Raw genomic sequence first — 18762 nt, 5'->3', positions numbered from 1 at the left:
TCTCAACCAATCAGGAATTCAACAAGTGTATCCTGGGGAACAAATGTAGCAAAGTCTGTAGTGTGACTGTTCAAACCTAATGCCTGCAACAGCCTTCCATTTTACTGCTATTTTTGCAGCTTTGTCAAAGCAGTTGACCTTTAAGTAATGTACAGAATATACACAGGCAACATATCAAATTAAACAGATTTCCTGGTTTTAACACATGACATTTAAATACTCTTTTTTATTGAACAATTTATAAAACTTTTACGGAATACTAAAAATTTTGGAGACTTTAAAAATGTTAATCTTATAATTAACAGTCAAGGATATACTATCTTCACACATGCAAGGCACTGATATTCCAAACCTATTGCTATGAACTTTCCAGTAATGCACCACCATCTGCTTTTATGCTAAAGCAGAATCATTGCAGTTTTTTTTCCACTCATGGGGGAATTTCACAATGAATTAGATAACACAGCTTGCCAAAAAAGAAAGAACGATACGTTTAATGCTAAAGTCAAAAAGCTTATTTATATGGAAAGAAAAAAGAAAAATGGGTAGCACAGAGTACACTATCTACCCTTCATAGTATTCTCTGTCTATAAAATCCTCCCTTTCTATTGGGTGAAAGCAGTCATGTAGCACTCACCACCGAGTAATGAAGATTAATTTTACGAGACAAACATATCTTCTATGCTGCATTTTAATACAGGTTTAAAATACATCTTGTACTAACTTCTAATTTCCAATTAACTTTGGTAATTTGTAGTTAAAAAAAAAAAAAAAGAAAAACAGAAATACTGAAAGCAGTATTAAAGGTAACAGAGGCCTCAGATGGTTGCCCTTCCAGGCTTTATACTAAATCCTCACTTTGGCCCTTCGGCATATAACTAGTGTTGATAACTTCAGCTTGAATTTGCAAATACACTGATTTGTATGCATATTTTTCTATTTCCTTAGAAAAATGGTGATAGACTTCAATTTTCCAAAACTGTCATTTAGAGGTATTTTAGAGGTATCTGTTTAGACTAAGTGGGGTTTTTTAATAGAAATTTAGTCTATACTTAAGAAAATATGAATACATAAGGAATTCCCAAATCAAGTCTCCATCCAGATAACTAGGAAAAACGCAGGGAAGGTATTTTTCCTGTGAGGGAGCAAGGAATAGCCTTCATGCAACTAGCAGTTTTTATGTGCTCTCATAATTCATTTTTTTAACTGTCATTTAGAGGTATTTTAGAGGTATCTGTTTAGACTAAGTACACTGTGTATTTAGATGAACTGCCTTCGTCTAATACATCCACAAGGACAATTATGACTTGAAGGTATTTTTGTAAGGGCAGAACAACCTGCTGGAGCTTACTAGTTATAGAACAATTGAATAAAACCAAGAAATTGCATTTAATAATGCTCATCGAGTTAAAACAGATAACTGATAATGACATTTACTTCCTCTCACCTTAGAAGGTGTTCTTATAGACTGTAACAAAAATAGTTACTAACAAACTAACTGTATCTTACCATGGCTATTAAATCAACAAATTCACTCACGCTAGTGAAGCCAAGAATATCCAAAGAGGGTTTGTCTGAAAAATCCTGTGTATTAACAGTCCCAAGGGGATTGCTAATGTATCAGGTAAGTGTATGATGAGTTTCTTGCAGAAATTTAGTTAATGGTAGGTACAAGGCAGATCACAAAGATGATTAATGAAAATACATCACTGAAATGTACAGGTATGCATAATAGCATGCTTCAAACAGATCACAGCTATCTTTAAGGATAGAAAAAACTTCCTTGACTGTAACACAGTCTCTGTATTGCATACACGACAATTTACTTTCTCCATTGGGAGGTCTATGGTAAATAATTATTGCAGATGATCTTATCTCCTGTAATTATGATCTCTCTCTAGATTTGTTAAAGAAGAGGTATCTGAATATCAAAGGTTTATAATCATAGTTCAATTGGGCAAATTCTGGTTTCGTTAAACTAAATTATCAATCTCAATGAAAATTCAGGATTAAATAAAATCACTCTATGTTGCAGTTACTTTTCAGCTACTAAATACAGGATCCATCAAGTCATATTTTGATCTATATAAAGATGCAATGTGACAGCATGAGTTCTGGGATGTAGCTGCCCCAGTGAGCTCCCAGACGATGAACATGTCAGATATGGCAACCCTGGCTGACCCAGGAGCACTAGAAAAAGGAGGAGGCTGTTCCCTGTATTGAACAGGGGGTTTTAGAGGGCAAAAGCAGAGTTCTGTGAAAAGAGAACTGAATTCATCTTCTCCACACATAAAAAGAAAAAGAAATGTTATTCTTCCAGGGCTAGAATTTTTAGACAACCAATGTGGATATACTAATCACTGTTAATATCTCAACATCATATAAGCTGCAGGAAAGCAAAAGGCATCTCTTCCACTTTTAAAAAAAATATATTTCTAGTAGAAACTGGGTTTTTGACCATTAATAAGATGATATACACATATCCTGTATATGTAGGATATACAGCTGAGGTTAGGTTCTACAAAGGAGCTACTCGTCCCAGGGTTTCTTTAAAGCTTTTATTCTGTTTTATTGAATGGAATGGTTACTGCTGTATCTAATGTAGAATCAGTCTTAACCATCAGAGATTTGGTTACAACTGTAACTTAGTGCAAGAGTCCCCTGCTTTTAATTTGCTCTTGGGGTAGTCATAATTCAGTCATATTTTCGCACATTATTTTTGAAACAAAACCACAGAAAGAGAGAAGGGGTCCCCTTCATTCACACAACTAAGATAAACTTCCTTCAAAGACAAATTTCCTTGGCAGTGTAGTTGGTGGTCAACTCTTTCCAATGTATGAACTCTGCTGGCCTGCACTGGTTAGACTTCAGAGGAGAAAATGGCTTAGAAGGCTGTATTTTTGAATGAGCAACATAAGAATAGCTTTTTCATTCAGTGAAACAGAAGGTACTTTCCCCAAAGTCTGTGGCACATGGAAGAACTCAGCCCAGATAATATCATTCAAACACAGATTATGTCAGTTATCATGAAAAACACCAAACCATAGAAGACCCCTGGAGACCAACAGATCAGCTGGAAGGTCAGAAGAGAGCAGCAATCAGACACTGATGAAAGGAACCAGTGGAGTCCACAGAGCAGTTATGCACACATACTGATGTGGCCTACTACCACAGGATGTCTGTCAAGCTGCTGCTTAAATTGAACATTGCTTACTCCTGGCATAACCCTTGCAAAAATCCAGAACCTGCTTTCATCCAAAATACCACAGATGATGCTGATAAAAAGGATGCCAAATGCATTTTTTGGAACACAGAAGGAAATTCTGGCACATCAAATGTATGTAAACAAAAAAAACAAAAAACTTTATTGAAAAGTTGAAAACACTTCATTGAAGCACTAACTAAATGTTTTATATTTTATGGAAACATACTTTATTATTTTCACTATTTCATGTTGCAGTTTCCACAGCTTCAGCGTATTGCAAGCAAGTGCAAACAGTATGCCCAGATATTAAATAGGTAGAAAATACTCATGAGATTCAATTTTAACACTGAAAATTTGCAAATATGTGATTTATTATAAACTTGAAAAAGCTACATGGTAAAATATTCCCTGACATCTAAGCAACGCAAGACTCTTTTTTTTTTTTTTTTTTTTTTTTTTTTTTTTTTTTTTGAGCTGACAGACAGTGATTGCTTTCACATACAGTGAGTGCAATGATCTATTTTTAGACAGTGATAAGAGGTGATGCTAGCTCAGATACACTGGCAGCCTGGCAAGGGCATTCTTAACTCTAGTTGCTTTTACTTAATATCATGGTAAGTTCATTAGGAGGATGATACAGTTATATAAGCATTTTCTAGAAATTTTTTGGTTCTTTTCCTGTTCACTAGTAATGCCTTTTAATGCTATGAGAATTATTTACTGCATTTCATAATCATGGTATCTGAAAAGCTAAAATAGTTTTTGAAGCCAGCTATTAAATTTACTCTAAAAAAAGAACATTCTGAAAAGCAATAATGAAAAGCAATTACAATTACAAAAGAGAAATATTGATCAGTTTGCCTTATAGCCTTGATTCAAAGAAACTAAAATTACTAAAAGAAATATTTTTTATTCAAATTCTAATTAAAAGCTGTTTATTTAATCAATCTGTGCTTTATGAGAAACAGTACTGGAAGTATAAATGAGATTTTTTACAGAGTATAAAAAAAGCCTTTTTCAACAAAGGATCTAACACAGTGATAGAAAAACCCAGTCTGTAGAAATGAAAAACATAATCTTTTGAGGAAGTCAACTTTCTTCTGTCCCAGAAATAATACACTGAAAAACATACACTGAAACTGTACACAACGATTTTGCACAAATAAAGTAATTTTTTTTTCATTAACTCAAATTGAAACTCTTAGGAGTGTGGTTGAATGACATCACCTATTTTACACTGCAAATAAGTATTATTCAAATTACCTCAATGAATTTGCTCCTCAGTTAACCAAAAGTAACTGGGATGAAAAGCAGAGAAATATGACAGTCAATACCTCTTCCCCCTTTTCATGTCCAAATCAGAAAAAGACTTTCATTTCAGAACTAACAGAGAAAAAAAATTAATCACAATTACCTTTTTCACAGAATCGACCAGTGAAGTGTAGTGGGCAGTCGCACTGGAATGAGGTGGCCCCAGTGGGCAGAGAGAGAGGAAGACAGGTCCCTCCATTATGGCACAGTCCTTCCTGGCACACAGAAGGTAATGCAGGGGAAATCTGAGAGGGCACACCAGGGTCAGGCAAGTGTGGCACATCAGAAGAAACCACAGGGAATGCTGTTGATAGATGTGTGGGTACAGAGATTCTGAAAGGAAAGAGAAAACATATCAAAACAAAAAAACTCGTGAGATCTGATTTTGTTACAGCACTTAAGTTTCAATTGATACTAGTTTGTGGGGTTTTTTAATAGAAATTTAGTCTATACTTAAGAAAATATGAATACATAAGGAATTCCCAAATCAAGTCTCCATCCAGATAACTAGGAAAAACGCAGGGAAGGTATTTTTCCTGTGAGGGAGCAAGGAATAGCCTTCATGCAACTAGCAGTTTTTATGTGCTCTCATAATTCATTTTTGGTGGATGTCAACAACAATTGATAAATAAACACAGGCTTCACTTATTAAATAACTCATTGCTTGAAGTAACCAAAACTTGTAAGGCAGTTCTATAGGAGACTTCCATACAAGTAGATGAAGAATGTGTAGCAGAAGGGGAAAAGATGTAGTACAGAAACACAGTATCTTTTAATTCTCAGAAATATTGGGGAGAGAAGGGAAAGGTGAAGAAAAAGAGGTAATTTTTTGGTTTAATATCGCCTGGTTGTCAATTATGTTTATTACAGTCTTTTGTTCCCACCAGAAAGCCAAACCTGCCACTCACTAAAACTGTGCAAATATAAGGTTTCCAATTTACCAAGCACAACAACTCATACACATCACACAAGTTTACTATGGTGAGGAAAAAGCAAAAAGAGTAAAGAGTCCCAAGAAGATTCATGACTATTTAATAAGCTTATTATAAATTAAAAAAATAAATTCTCACTGAATTTTACATTAGAGATAGACATTCTTTCATTTTCTGAAGTTCGAAAGGTACTATTTTTTTTTCCCAGAAAGCAATTTCTAATTCTGAATTCTAATTTGGAAACTACAATCTAAATAAATATCTTACTATTTATACCTGCTTGGTAATTTCAAACTTTGTGAATATGTTTTAATGTTGTGCCAAAAAAAAAAAAAAAAAAAAGAAAAAAAAAAAAATCAGAGGTCTAGAACATCTCTCCTATGAATAAAGCTTGAGAGAGTTGGCACTGTTTGACCAGGAGAAGAGAAGGTTTTGGGGAGACCTAAGTACAGCTTTCCAGTACCTGGAGGGGCCTGCAAGAAAGCTGGAGAGGGACTTTCCATGGGAGCATGTAGTGACAGAACAAGAAGGGATGGCTTTAAGCTGAAGGAAGGTAGGTTTACATTAAATATTATGGAAAATTCCTTACTGTAAGGGTCATGAGGCACTGAATTAAATTGCCCCAAGAAGCTGTGTGTGCCCCAACCCTGGAAGTGTTCAAGACCAGGCTAGATGGGGCTTTGAGCAACCTGGTCAGGTGAATGGTGTCCCTGCCCATGGCAGTGGGGTTGGAATTAGATAATCTTTAGTATCTCTTCCAACCCAAATCTATGATTCTATAAAAGGAAGAGGAGGTTGAACAGAAATATCACTAACATTTTGGGCAAAACAGAGCATAGAAATTAAGTGCATAATACAATGGTTTATAGGGATCACAGTTAGCAAAAGACAATGTTTTTTGGCAATGTTTCATTGCCAACACAAACATCAACAGTCAAATTCGTACTTATTTTGGTGAAAATTATGGCATAAAGCTGCTTTACAGAAACAAAAAGTAGAAGAAACCCATATATTGACCCCAGCTGTGCCTTTCTCTTTGTCACCTGCTCTTGTACCTGCTAAAACTTCTGCTTCACCATATTTTAGAGTTGGGAGCATGTCTTAACAAGAAACATTGGTAAGTCATGATACACAAGTAGATTGCAACTGTAGAAACAAGACAGATGGGGACACAGTGCAACATTGCATTCATCATTCCATGCATCTGTCTAGCTTCTTCTTAAGTCTAGCTTCCAAACTTTTTACATATCCCATTTACCTGAAAACTGATTTTAATAATTTACTTTTTTTTGAATCCATATTTTAGAAAGTACTAACAAACTTCATATTCTGAAAAAAACCCACCACCAAATATAGCACATCCCAGGTAAGTAAGTTGTCTGTTAATGTGAGTATTAAAAATCTGCTTCTCTAAATTATCAATACAGCATAAAAGGATACATGCCCAGGGGCAGTTAGGGAAGAAATGGACAGAGGAAGAAGCCAAATAATTCAGGGCAAAGTAAATATCTAAGGAGACCCAAAGAAAGGCACAGTAACTGAGAAAGGAGTGGAACCTGGGAAAGAACAAAAGGGTACACAGGGCTTATGTGACAGTAAAGAGAAGATGTGCAGAGCCATAATAGTAAGGAAAATATTAGAATGGGATACTTAAGCAAGGATCCATGCATCCAAAACACAAAATAGCCAAAACACATGGTGCTTAGCAATGAGGATTTCAAGGCAGCTATCTACTTTATATGAGAGAAAAGCATAAAAAAAAAAAAGGGCAGTCATCAAGGTGGCTGAAAATACTTGCAATATATTTGAGACTGAGAACTTGCTAATAAAAGGCTTAAAACTTTAAGAAAATATGTGATTTGCTGTTCATTTCTATTTAGATGAATTGAATAATAACATTTCCATTTATATAAATACAATGAAAACAACATAATTGCTGGATTCATAACAATACTTTTCTCCTAAGGGAAATAACTCACATGAACTTCATGTAGGCTATTCCATTCAGAGCACCATTAAGGGTGCATTAATGTGTGTTGTCTTCTACCAAGAAGCACAGAAAATCTTCTATTTGCTAGCACAGCAAATTAAAAATGCTTAGTCACGTGCTGGGATTACAATCTTTGATTAAAAGTAAATAAACCAAATATATTGATTTTGTCCCCAAGCATAACTTAAATGTTGTAGAAACTCTGAATTAATAGTAGGTTTACATAAAGATTTAGACATTTACAGGACAAATTTACTGGGAGCAATTACTGGTATTTGTTGATTTTTCTGTTACTGCCACAAAAAAGTCAACAAAAACTACATAAAACCTGAGGAATTAACACAGTATAAACTAAGCTCTTACTACCAGCTATTAGAGAGACCATTTTTCTAATGACAGATAATCCTATCTGACCACTGCAAAATTTACTCCTCTGAACCTGTTCACAGCTACTGTCAGGGGTAAAATGCTGAACAAGAGGGAGAGCTGTCTGACTGGCAGGTGCATTCTTGTCTCTACTGAAAGCACTGATTTCCAGCTGTGGAAGTTTCACATCCCCTTTCTGTGGGAAGCTACTGTTTTTCTCGAAAATAGAATCACAGCAGTGTGCTTTAAATGAAATTTTATGAGTGAAAGTAATGCAGCCTTGCTTCATTTTTTGGTTGACATTCTAATCTGCAGAAAAGAAAGGAAGGAAAGCTACTTGGTAGGCTGATTTCTCCCCGGTTCATTTGCTAATTTTTCACAGGATATCAGCCTTTGCAGTGCGGTTCTGGATCTTTTGCTTCTAGATGGTGCCTGACTATGTTTGTGCCAGCAGTGCTTCCAGGCAGCCCGCAGCTCCCTGCCTCACCATAGAAGTGGAGAAGAGTTTTCTGGGGCTGGTTAGAGGGGCAAACATCTGCAGCTGTGCTCTCAAGCCATTCGAGCTGCTGCTGTGAATAAGCAATGACCTCGCCTCAATGAACTTTAACTAAAAATAAGAAGCTGGGAAGCATTTAAAGTAAAATAGTAATTGAGGTGTTAAAAGTTTTGGCAAAGTGTAACAAAAATAGATCAAGCAAAACTTGATTCACTGTTACTCCACAACAAGGCCACAGTTTTATATTTTTGCTTTTCTTCTTTTCAATTTCCCAGCCACTGCCTCTCAGGTCAATAATGCACACGAAGATCTTCTAACTTGCTGCAAGCATCAACATATTGTTTTTAATCTTTAAATGAGCTCAGAAAGTTGAGTTTTAAAGGCCTGCAAGCTTGTGTTTCATAGCTAAGTGCATGTAAAGTTGAAATGCTTGTCTAAACATAGACGTTAGTGCAATATGAAGTCTTGTTTATTTTATATTACACTGTTTGCCATTAAGGAGGTGTATGATGAACTGAGTGGCAGGAATATAGTACTTAGAGGTCGTGTTCAATGTTATGTTATTAAACCAAAAGCACACATACCCAAACCAACTGTGCTTTCCTCTCCCATATACTCTCCTCTACTCAATGAGAGCCTGAAATCACCAGTGTGTGGAGTTAGAGGCACTGCAGCTTAAAAAGTTAACAAAACCTCTGGGATGGCCCACTCTGCACTGACGAGGCAAGTGAGGGGCTCAGCCTTGACAGGGGCTCACCTGTATGCCACCCTGAACCAAGGCAGTGCCCAGGGCCAGGAGAGTTGTTCAGCCTGAAGAAAGGAAGGCTCCTGGGGAATCTGGTCAACTTGTATAAATACCTGAGGGGGAAGGGAAGGGGAAAGGATGGAAGGAGATACTTCTTGGTGGTGGCCAGGACATACAGCAGTGCAGCAGTGGACACAAACTGAAATGCAAGAAATTCCACCTGAATATAAGAGAGGGTTTTTTGTTTGTTTGTTTGTTGTTTTTTTGTTTGTTTGTTTTATTCCCCAGAGTGTTCTATCTATATAATGGACTTCAAACTGAGACCTGCAAAGAGAGCAGACTTTTTCCCCAAGTAATTCATTATCAGACTGATGGCAGAAGTGTCTACAGAAGCACTCTGACATTTCCCATGAAGCAAGATGATGAGATAAGCAATGGCATGGGAGTCCCCATGATATGATAGCATCTCCACTGCCTATATCTTCTGGTACTTATGTACTTAACATTTTATTACTGGAGTAATGGATTTAGCCTTATCTGATATGAATCGGATAAGGCAGTTTGTATTTTTATCTTGTCAATAAAGTAGTTTGTGCTGGGAAGCAGCTGCTTTTATTTGCAGTTTTCTTCAGTGGAAAACTGTGCATCTGCCATATTTCTTAGGTTGTGACAGAATATTATTTTAAGTGAATGTTTTAGAACTTAGAGCCAAAAGAAAGATTTTTCAAGAGCATTAGCATGCATGGTATAATATAATTTCAAAGTTTATGAAACTGAAAACAACTGCACTTCATGGAAATGTTGGTTTAAACAGGAATAAATACCTAGTACCTTGAATGTAATTTGGCAAGAATTAATAAAGCCTTTTACAGGCTGTTTATTTCACTGTTCACAATCATGTCAAGCAGAGTACTTTAAATGGCATCTCACTGATTTCAATGAATTCACAGAGCAGTATGTCTGTGCACTTACCCTCTTGGAGACACCATTTACATCACTCAACACAGTAATTGTGAAAACAATTCAAGAGCTTACCAGATATGGATTATTTATATGCTGCAGTTTATATGTGAATCTGTTTTTTTCACTCATCACAATTTTTGTTTGAGTTGGAAGTGCTGGGGGTCAGTTTTCCAACTAGATATTATATATGCTCAGGCATATCTCTTTAAAAATTAGATTTTCAGTGTATGTTCCAGACTGTGTGCCCAGCTTTCCCCTCCTACAAGCCACAACATTTGGTAGCAGAATTCAGTAGTACTGTAGTTGTAGTTGCAGCTTTCCATTAAAAATTTTGCAACTGGAATAAGAGAAAGCTCTGTTTGCAAATACGAATAAAAAAATTAAACTCCAGGATGCAGAGCAGTGCTAGATATGGGAAGAAATGTCAGTTACAGATAGATGAAAGTGGAAAAAGGAAAAGCAAATACATGTACTAAGACATATCCCTGTTGTTTCCTCTAAAGCATATAGATTCCATGAACTTTGCAATGGATCAAAAAGTTATTGCAGCAACAATACTTTATGCTGAAAGTTTAACAGCAAAAACCTTTCTAAACTAGACATGGAACTGAGTGTTCCTCAGATGATACTTTAAAAACACCCTTAGTCCCTATGTTTAGGACAATTTTTTAAACAATGGTTTTGCTAAAACTAAAGAGCTGAATTTCTGTACCAAATCCAGTCATCTTTTTACTTGGCTTGCTTGAAGAAATAAGGGAGCATTAAATCTTTCAGTTGTTCACACTGATCTTTACTTAAGTGTAAAACATTACCTGTACCAGTCATCCAAACATGAAACTCAAAAAAAAGGAAAGAGGTCAAACTACTGAGCACTGAGTGGACGAATGTGCAAATCTTACACTTCCTGAAGTTTAAACAAATCTCAGATCTGTATGAACTTCAGCTTTCTCTTTTACATTTAGTCAATAATCACAGTTGGAAAACCTCTCATCAGTTTCATCTTAGCTGCTATTTAAAAAAAGAGCACTTGAAAGGCCTAAGCACTGCATATTTTTGTTGATTTCTGCAACTACTTTTGCTTCTTGAAACTGGTTTTGAAAGGAAATAAATACTTTAATTCTCTCTTTGAAGATTCTTTCAGCAGATGAAAAATGTTATTTTGTTTTTTAACATGACACTGTACTTGTCCTTCTGAAAAGTCTCTGCAAAATTAGAATATAAGCATTATGTCCCAGTTCTAAACGGCTGAGTAAATATCACTGGATAAATTGAGTTCCTGTAACAGAAATGCTATGTCAACTATCTTAAAAATCACAATTCTCAAATGGAGTCACTACTGTTTACCAAAGATTGTATCTAAGTTCAAGCAGTAAAGATATTCTTCCACCTCATTGATGCCATCTATAATTTAGACTCCAAAATGCATGATCTACCTATGCAATATTACTGCACAATATGCCTGTGATAAAAGGGATAAAGGAGAAGCACTTCTCAATCCTGAATATGCAATTGATTTCCTAAGCAATAATTCTTTCAAGCAAGACTTCTGCATTGTAATTTTCAGGGCTATAGTAGCAAAACTTTGGTCTTTGCCCACAGCAAATATTCTCCAGATGCATAGTGCCCTGCTTTGACAAGAAAAAAAATGCTGAAATGCTTCAAGAGACATACTTAAAAAACAATTGGTACAGTGGAAAAATACAGATCTGTACTCAGGTAAATATTCTAGGCCAAGGGATGGGAAACCATATATGAACACTTTTCCTTTATCCATTCAACCCAGTCAATGACTATTCCATGAAGGACAGAACAGACAAATTGACTGCTTTGAGGAGTTCCTACAGCACTTCTGGAAGGTGTTTATAATTCCACTAAGCTAAGGAGAGAACTGAAGTCAAGAATCTGTTATACCAGAAGAGTGCTCTTTATCACTTATCTGGAGAATAAAAAAAGAATGAAGGGATGTACCAACACGGGCCTATTTTTTACAGTCTCATCTCAACTTCTTCTGGGAATATTTAGGAGATATTGTTCTCTCGCAGATACACTTACTAAATAGAGGCATTCTCTGATCCTAACAAGAGTGAGGAAGACTCTTAAGAGAATCAAGATGCTTCCAGAAATGAATGGCAGGCTGGAAATTCAATGTGCCCTGATTACATTAGAGATAAAGTGCAATTTTGAGAGTACATACTTTGCTTTTAGAGGTCTCACATAAGAATAGTTTAGATCTCTACCAGATGGTTTGCCTTCTTTTTTTCAGGGTTAGTTTCCCCTTGTGTTGAAAACAGTTCTTACCCACTTAATAGAAGTAGAGGAGATCTACATTTGTGGTTTTGACTGGCATAGAGTTACAGTAGCAACTGTGGATCTGTGTTTTGGATTCCTATTAAGAAGAATGTTGGTAATATAGAGATGTATTAGTTACTGCCACACAGTGTTTGCACACAGTCAAGGCCTTTTCTGCTCCTCACCCCACCCCAGCAGTGGCCAGGCTGGGAGTTTACAAGGACTTGGAAGGGTACGCAGCCTGATCTCAACTGCCCAAAGAGACATCCAATTGTGTCAGCATATGAAGCTGGGTGCAGAAGAAGGAACATTTGGAGTGATGGCATTTGCCTTCCCAAGAAAATGTTGCAAGTGATGGAGCAGTGGTTTCCTGGAGATGGCTGAGCCTCCACCTGCCTGTGGGAAGCGGTGAATGAATTCCTTGCTTTGTTTCGCTTGTCCATGGCTTTAGCTTTACCTATTAAACTCTCTTTATCTCCACTCACAAGTTTTCTTACTTACACCTTTTGATTCTCTCCCCCATCCCACCAGGGAGGACTGAGCAAGTGGCTGAGTGGGAGTTAGTTGCCAGCTGGGGTTAAACTGTGACATTTTAGAAATATTAATTAGGATTCCTGGATAGAAAGTGTTTTTCTATTCAAAGACTGTGCTACTGGAGAAATATAGGAATTTAAAAAGGCATTCTGTATCACACACTATAGAAATTAACATAAAAGCTGTCCTGAAAGCAAGCTGAGAACAATAATTAGAGATTATTAGTACAGAAAGAGTTTAAAATGCAGAGTGCCTTTGTGTAGCATCTAGTCTTACTTCCAGACTTAATTTCTAATTATATCTTAATGCTGGAGAATGGTTGACATGCATAAACACAAACATCATTTATTCATCAGTAATTTGGCATTTAATTAATATATTACTGCATTCTCATTGAGTGCATAAGAAAGAATGTTGTAAATGTAACAGGTCAAAAAAATCCCAGTAATATTAAATGAGAGAATGAAAAAATACAGTACTTGAAACATTCCTAAATAGAATTTTACAAGGTAAAAATAAGGAAATAAAATAATAGGCTTTATGTATTTTTTTTCTGGGAGCAAGAAATGATTTTATAATCAATAAAGTGCATGAGAGATGGGAGAGTAAACAACAGCCCATAGTTAAAGTTGGTATTGGGGTCTACTTAAGAACCAATGAGAATAGAGATGTTACCCTGGTTATTTATCTCACGCACTCCCACATGCCCTCAGTTCCCCCATGCCCTGTTATGTTCACTAGGTTTCCACTTTCACTTTCAGCAGGGAGGTTGCTGGTGGTCTGGGAGGTTCGAGTGGAAAGTCATGTTGATTTACACTGAGCTGCTCTCTGTAGTAACTCATCTTGACTGTTACCAGCCACGGTCCCTGTGCATCCCCTGGTATTCACCTCCAGGCACCTCTCTTATCTCCAGTACCCTCCCCCACTTCCAGGATCTTTCTTCCAGTTAGGTTTACCTTCTTTGCTGGCCAACCTTCAGTCATCTGGGACCACAACATTTAGCCAAAACTGATGATAAATGATGGAGAGTGTCTTGGTGAGCTCTTCAGTCACTTGTCCCAGTGCCCTTGGGCGAATCCCATCTGGCCCATCAGACTGCAGAGTGTCTAAGTGCCTCAGCAGGTCACTAATTGCTTCCTCCTGGATTGCAGGGGGTCTATTCTGCTCCTACCAGCTCAGGCAGCTGGTTGCCCTTAGGATAACTGGTCTTTTTGTTAAAGACTGAGGTAAAGAAGGAGTTAAGTACCTCAGCCTATTCCTCTTTCTCAGAGACAATGTTCCTCTCCAAGGAAATGGAGATTTTCCTTGGACTTTCTTTAGCTGCTAATGTATTTATGAAAACACTTTTTATTATCTTTCACAGCAGTGGCCAGATTGAATTCTAGTGGAGCTTTTGCCTCTCTAATTTTCTCTCTATGTGACCTAATGATATCCTTGTACTCTTCCTGGGTTGCCTGCCCCTTCTTCAAAAGGTCTTAAACTGTCTTTTTCTCCTGAGGTCCTGTGAAAGCTCCCTGTTCAGCCAGGCCACTCTTCTTCCCCACTGGCCTGTCTTTTGGCATATAGGGTTAACTTCCTCTTCGATATTGAAGAGGATCTCTTGGTTATTAAAAACTGTTTTCTAAGGGACTCTGAAGTAGAGTACTGAAGAGGTACCCAAAGTCCACCCTCTGTAAGTCCAAGGTAGAGTTTTTGTTGATCTCCTTCCTTACTTCACAGGGAATTGAAAACTCTACCATTCCATGGTTGCTGTGCCCCAGACGGCCTCCAACCACCAACAGTCTGTCTGTACAGAAATGCAGTGTGAGATCAGCCTCCTAAATGATGCTTTTATCTCATGTCACTTTATTAACTGCAGGCTTCAGGGTCTTCTACTATTGTTTGGTCGAGATATTGTCAAAGTGTACTGACCACTTGTATTGATTGAAGTAGGAGTTTCTGTTTAAGAATAAAAAAAGTACAATTTTGGATATTCATATGTGTGCCCGTTTATTTGCTGGCTGCAATTGTTTACAATTCAATATACTTTTTCCCTGCAGCAACATCATATTTTAGCATGTTCCAGTGTAAGATGTAATGCTGGTAGATGACTCCCCTTCTTGGAATGGCTGTAAGGCTACACTGAACAATGTTTTTACTAGTGGGATTTCCTTAAAGGAAGACTGCTAAATGCTGGCATAAGTAATATTTATCTTTCATACATTTGGAAAACTATTTGAATTTTGGCCCAAATGTGTTTTTGTAACAAACATTATACCTGAGAGTGAACAAATACTGTAACTATGTTGTTGAGAGCACCAACAAGAACCATCAATAACAAAGTAATTAAGAAGTTTGATACTTATGACCTCATATTCAATCTCTTTTCAATTCCTAATTCTCCAAGGCATCAAAATGCCACCCCATATAGTCTTTTTCCTCCTAAATATTTGAAGAAATTTCATATAAAAATAAAATTCTGGGACAGAATTGACTTTGTCAAGCATTATCTGCCTAAGAGCTTTGAAACTTGCCTGCGTTGAACCCCATGGTTCCCCTTGCAGACAATCTATATGCAGAGAGGGGCATCTCCAGTTCATCACATTCTAAGGAAAGTAACTAACTTTCTCCATCAGCTAGAGATGGTACTAAATAAAACAACTGTGATGAGTGAGGAAAAATTCCTACTTCTGCTCACTATGTTACACTTAAAATCATTCGTGTTTTGGTTTTATAGCTGAAAAACATCCCAAACCACTTTTACGTATTGAAAAGATTTCCTAAAAACATTTCCCATATACCATATACCTTTCCAGCAAAGAATGGAGCTTACCTTACCTTTTTAAAACTTAAAGTAATTGAACACTTTAAGCAATTTAAGTTTGCAATGAAGAAACTGTTGTTACTTTAACATGCGTGACGGAATGTGACTCTAACTTAGGAAAATCTTAAAACAGGGAGAGATAGGAACGGGCAACATTATCAAGACTGAGAAGTTCTATTTTTAATGTGAAGAACTGGAAGAAAAAATAACAGTCCACAAACAAGAAATAAGGACACTCCAGATGCCTTGTCAGCAGATTTCTGTCTTTCCTTCCAACATGTGAGCAATTTTCAAGACTGCACAGGAACTAAGATCAAGGGCAGCAGAAGAACATGCCACTGCTCTGCATTAAACTATTCATTTTTTTTAAAAAATTATGAATAATTAAGAAATAGTTAAGCAGTTGACTTGCCTTGATTTGGATTATTTGACAGAAAAATGTTATAAATGGATCATTCACACCCTCCCATCTTCTTATCAACCCAAAGGTTGTGAGAGGGCAAGATCATAGCGAGGTAGAAAACATAATGAACTAAAACTATGTTATATTAAAATTATCGGGTGGTCCTGCTGTTCCATGGTAACATTGGAAGTTTTAGATATTTTGCATCCATTGATCCTTACAGCTTTTGTTTATCATAAATACTACCTGAACCCAAATACTATGTCATTGATGGTTTGGATACCTGGCTAAGACTTGGCAATAGGCAACACCACTTCCAAAACTAATAGGTCTTTCCAACTACAAAAAATGTCTTAAACAAATGTAGAAAGTAACCTGAAGCAAAACTGGGAGATTATTCTCAGTGGCAGAGAATACTTCTTATTTTTACCTTCTGAGTTATACTGAGCTATATTTTTCAGCCATTCTTTCTTGAATAACCTTAAATCATGAAGGGAAGCCATATTTAAAGCATTAATATTAGTGATTTAAGAGGGTCATTGTATCAAAGCAGGTCAGATTTAATAATATCAGCCAAATGCTCATCATTATACCCACAAAACTTTATGAATGCAGTCAGGTGGTTAAAAGATATATGTGTAAGACATAAGTACATTTTCCTCATTTTTTAATTTAAAAAAAATGAAATTTGTTTCCTTGTGAAAAATTTAGACAACTCATTTAGTAATCAAGACTTAAACTATCTAAACAATAGATTTAAATTATGAAAATGAAATCCGCCATAGCAAGTAGATTTTTCTTTGCCATTTGCAAAGGGTTTAGGAGGGTTTAGGAGGTACAAGCATACCTTTTAATGTTAAAAAAAAAAAGTAATTTTATTCAATTAATCCAATTTGAAAAAAATTTTGTCAAAGGGAGTAGGCCCATGTTCCCAAATTAGAGAATTTACCTTACTCTGTTTATATTATAAAGTTATTCTGAGGAGAAAAAGTTACTTATTGTAAATAAAACTAATCTCACTTTCAATCAGAACTATCTCACCACTTAAGAGTCCTGAATACTGCCAAATTTCTTTCATATGCTTTAATCCAGTCAAGAATACTTTATATCTCCTGGTTTATTAAATGGATTTTATAATTGATAAATGCTAGAAGCCAGTTACTGATGCCACACTTGTGTTTATAGAAGATATTCAGTAATTTCCTATAATTTCTATACAATACTTACTCAATTTTATAACATCAGTGAACTATGTAAGAGAGTTAGTTCTAAGAAATTAATGCATTTTCAATTGACTAATGCAATTTGGCCACCAGCATTCATCCTTACAGATGTAAAAATTTCCTATTTTATCTTTCTATTTAAATGTCAATTTTTTTGGCAGTTAAGGAATTCCAAGTCACCTTTTTATTGTCAAGCAGGACCTTGTATGGGTTCTAGCAGTGCAGCATCATCTCCTACCTATCTCTTGATTTTAGCATGGGTATATGGAGGTAAAATGGGGAAATCTGGCTTCAAAAAACTGTTCAGAAGCACATATATCTCAACAAATTCATGTACTGCTTAGAGACAGGTATTTTCTTAAAATTAATTTTGTTTATTTCATGTCTTCTTTTTTGGCACTGTTGGCAATTTGAACAGCTCATGGTTTTACGAGCTGAAAACCTTCCTTCTCCCCATACATAGATAAACTACCTTAGATTTCTGCTATTGCCAACCATTGCTTCATTAAAACTTCAGAGTTTCAAAAGAAATCTGTATGCCCATCATTAATAGTCATTTGGCAGTGACTTTGGAAGCATGTGTGTAGGAGCTGGATGAAAGTAAACAAGTCCCAAATTTATCCTTATATTTTATATGAAATTTTAAACAAATTTTCAAAAATATACACGAAAATGCACAAATACCTACAGTTTAGCACAGATGAAGCAGCATTTTTCAACTCTCTGAACATTCCACACATTACAGAAATTGGTCTTCTGAGAATTTTTTTCTATTTTATAACTATTAATTTTAAAGTTTACACATATATTCTGAATTTCTTGTGTTTCTGGGTTCTGCTTTTCATATGCCGGTGTGTCTTAGTGTTAAAAAAAAAGGGATTTTTATTCTCACAAGTATATCAAGCCTGTCTGGAATTTTAGGCTACATTTCTGAAGAATTTTTTCTTTACCCAAGAGCTGCGATTTCACTTTTAAAGAAGGATGGAGAAAAAAAGAAAAGCATACAACAGGATTTAAAGCTCTTCTTTTTCTGAATAGCTACTTCAACAAAGATCAATAGAGTGGGGGAGGGTTTTAACTGTTATACTAGTGTTTTAAGGCTGCAGGGGGCACTGGTGCACTGTTTAGCTACAGTACTGCAGAGCAAGAGTCAGGATATGATTAAACAGTCCTGCAGGTTACAGATTCAGAAAAAAACATATAAACTATTTACAATCAATTTAGGTCTTGAGAAATTAGGTAATTGTAAAATATTTATATGAATTTTGGAGGGAAATTCATGTTTCTTTTACTGGGTATTATATTTGTTTTTCTGCTGCAATCCAGTGGTTGTGGAGATAAGATTGTTTTCTTAACTTTACTACCAAGGTCCTTTGAAGGATGATATATCTTTCTAGTCTTGCATTACTTAATATTACAACCTTAAACAAACAATCCCTACCCTGCACAGAAAATAAAATTTTGCTTAGGAGCTCTCCAGAGGAGCATATTTATTCACTGTA

General features: G+C 36.1%; 1 protein-coding gene across 1 annotated transcript in view; it reads right to left on the bottom strand.

The window, feature by feature from the left end:
• EYS (eyes shut homolog) overlaps positions 1 to 18762 on the bottom strand; it is a 742046-nt gene that overhangs the window by 185204 nt on the left and 538080 nt on the right. The window contains exon 36 of the mRNA XM_066180316.1: positions 4620 to 4849. Within this exon, the coding sequence (XP_066036413.1) occupies positions 4620 to 4849 (230 nt within the window). The remainder of the gene's footprint in view (positions 1 to 4619; positions 4850 to 18762) is intronic.

This window comes from Chamaea fasciata, unplaced genomic scaffold, assembly GCF_029207755.1.
Source record: "Chamaea fasciata isolate MVZ Bird 193981 ecotype frontalis unplaced genomic scaffold, bChaFas1.0.hap1 SCAF_3, whole genome shotgun sequence".
Taxonomy (NCBI): domain Eukaryota; kingdom Metazoa; phylum Chordata; class Aves; order Passeriformes; family Sylviidae; genus Chamaea; species Chamaea fasciata.
The sequence above is the reverse complement of the archived record's forward strand: the minus strand, read 5'-3'. Positions and strand labels throughout refer to the sequence as shown.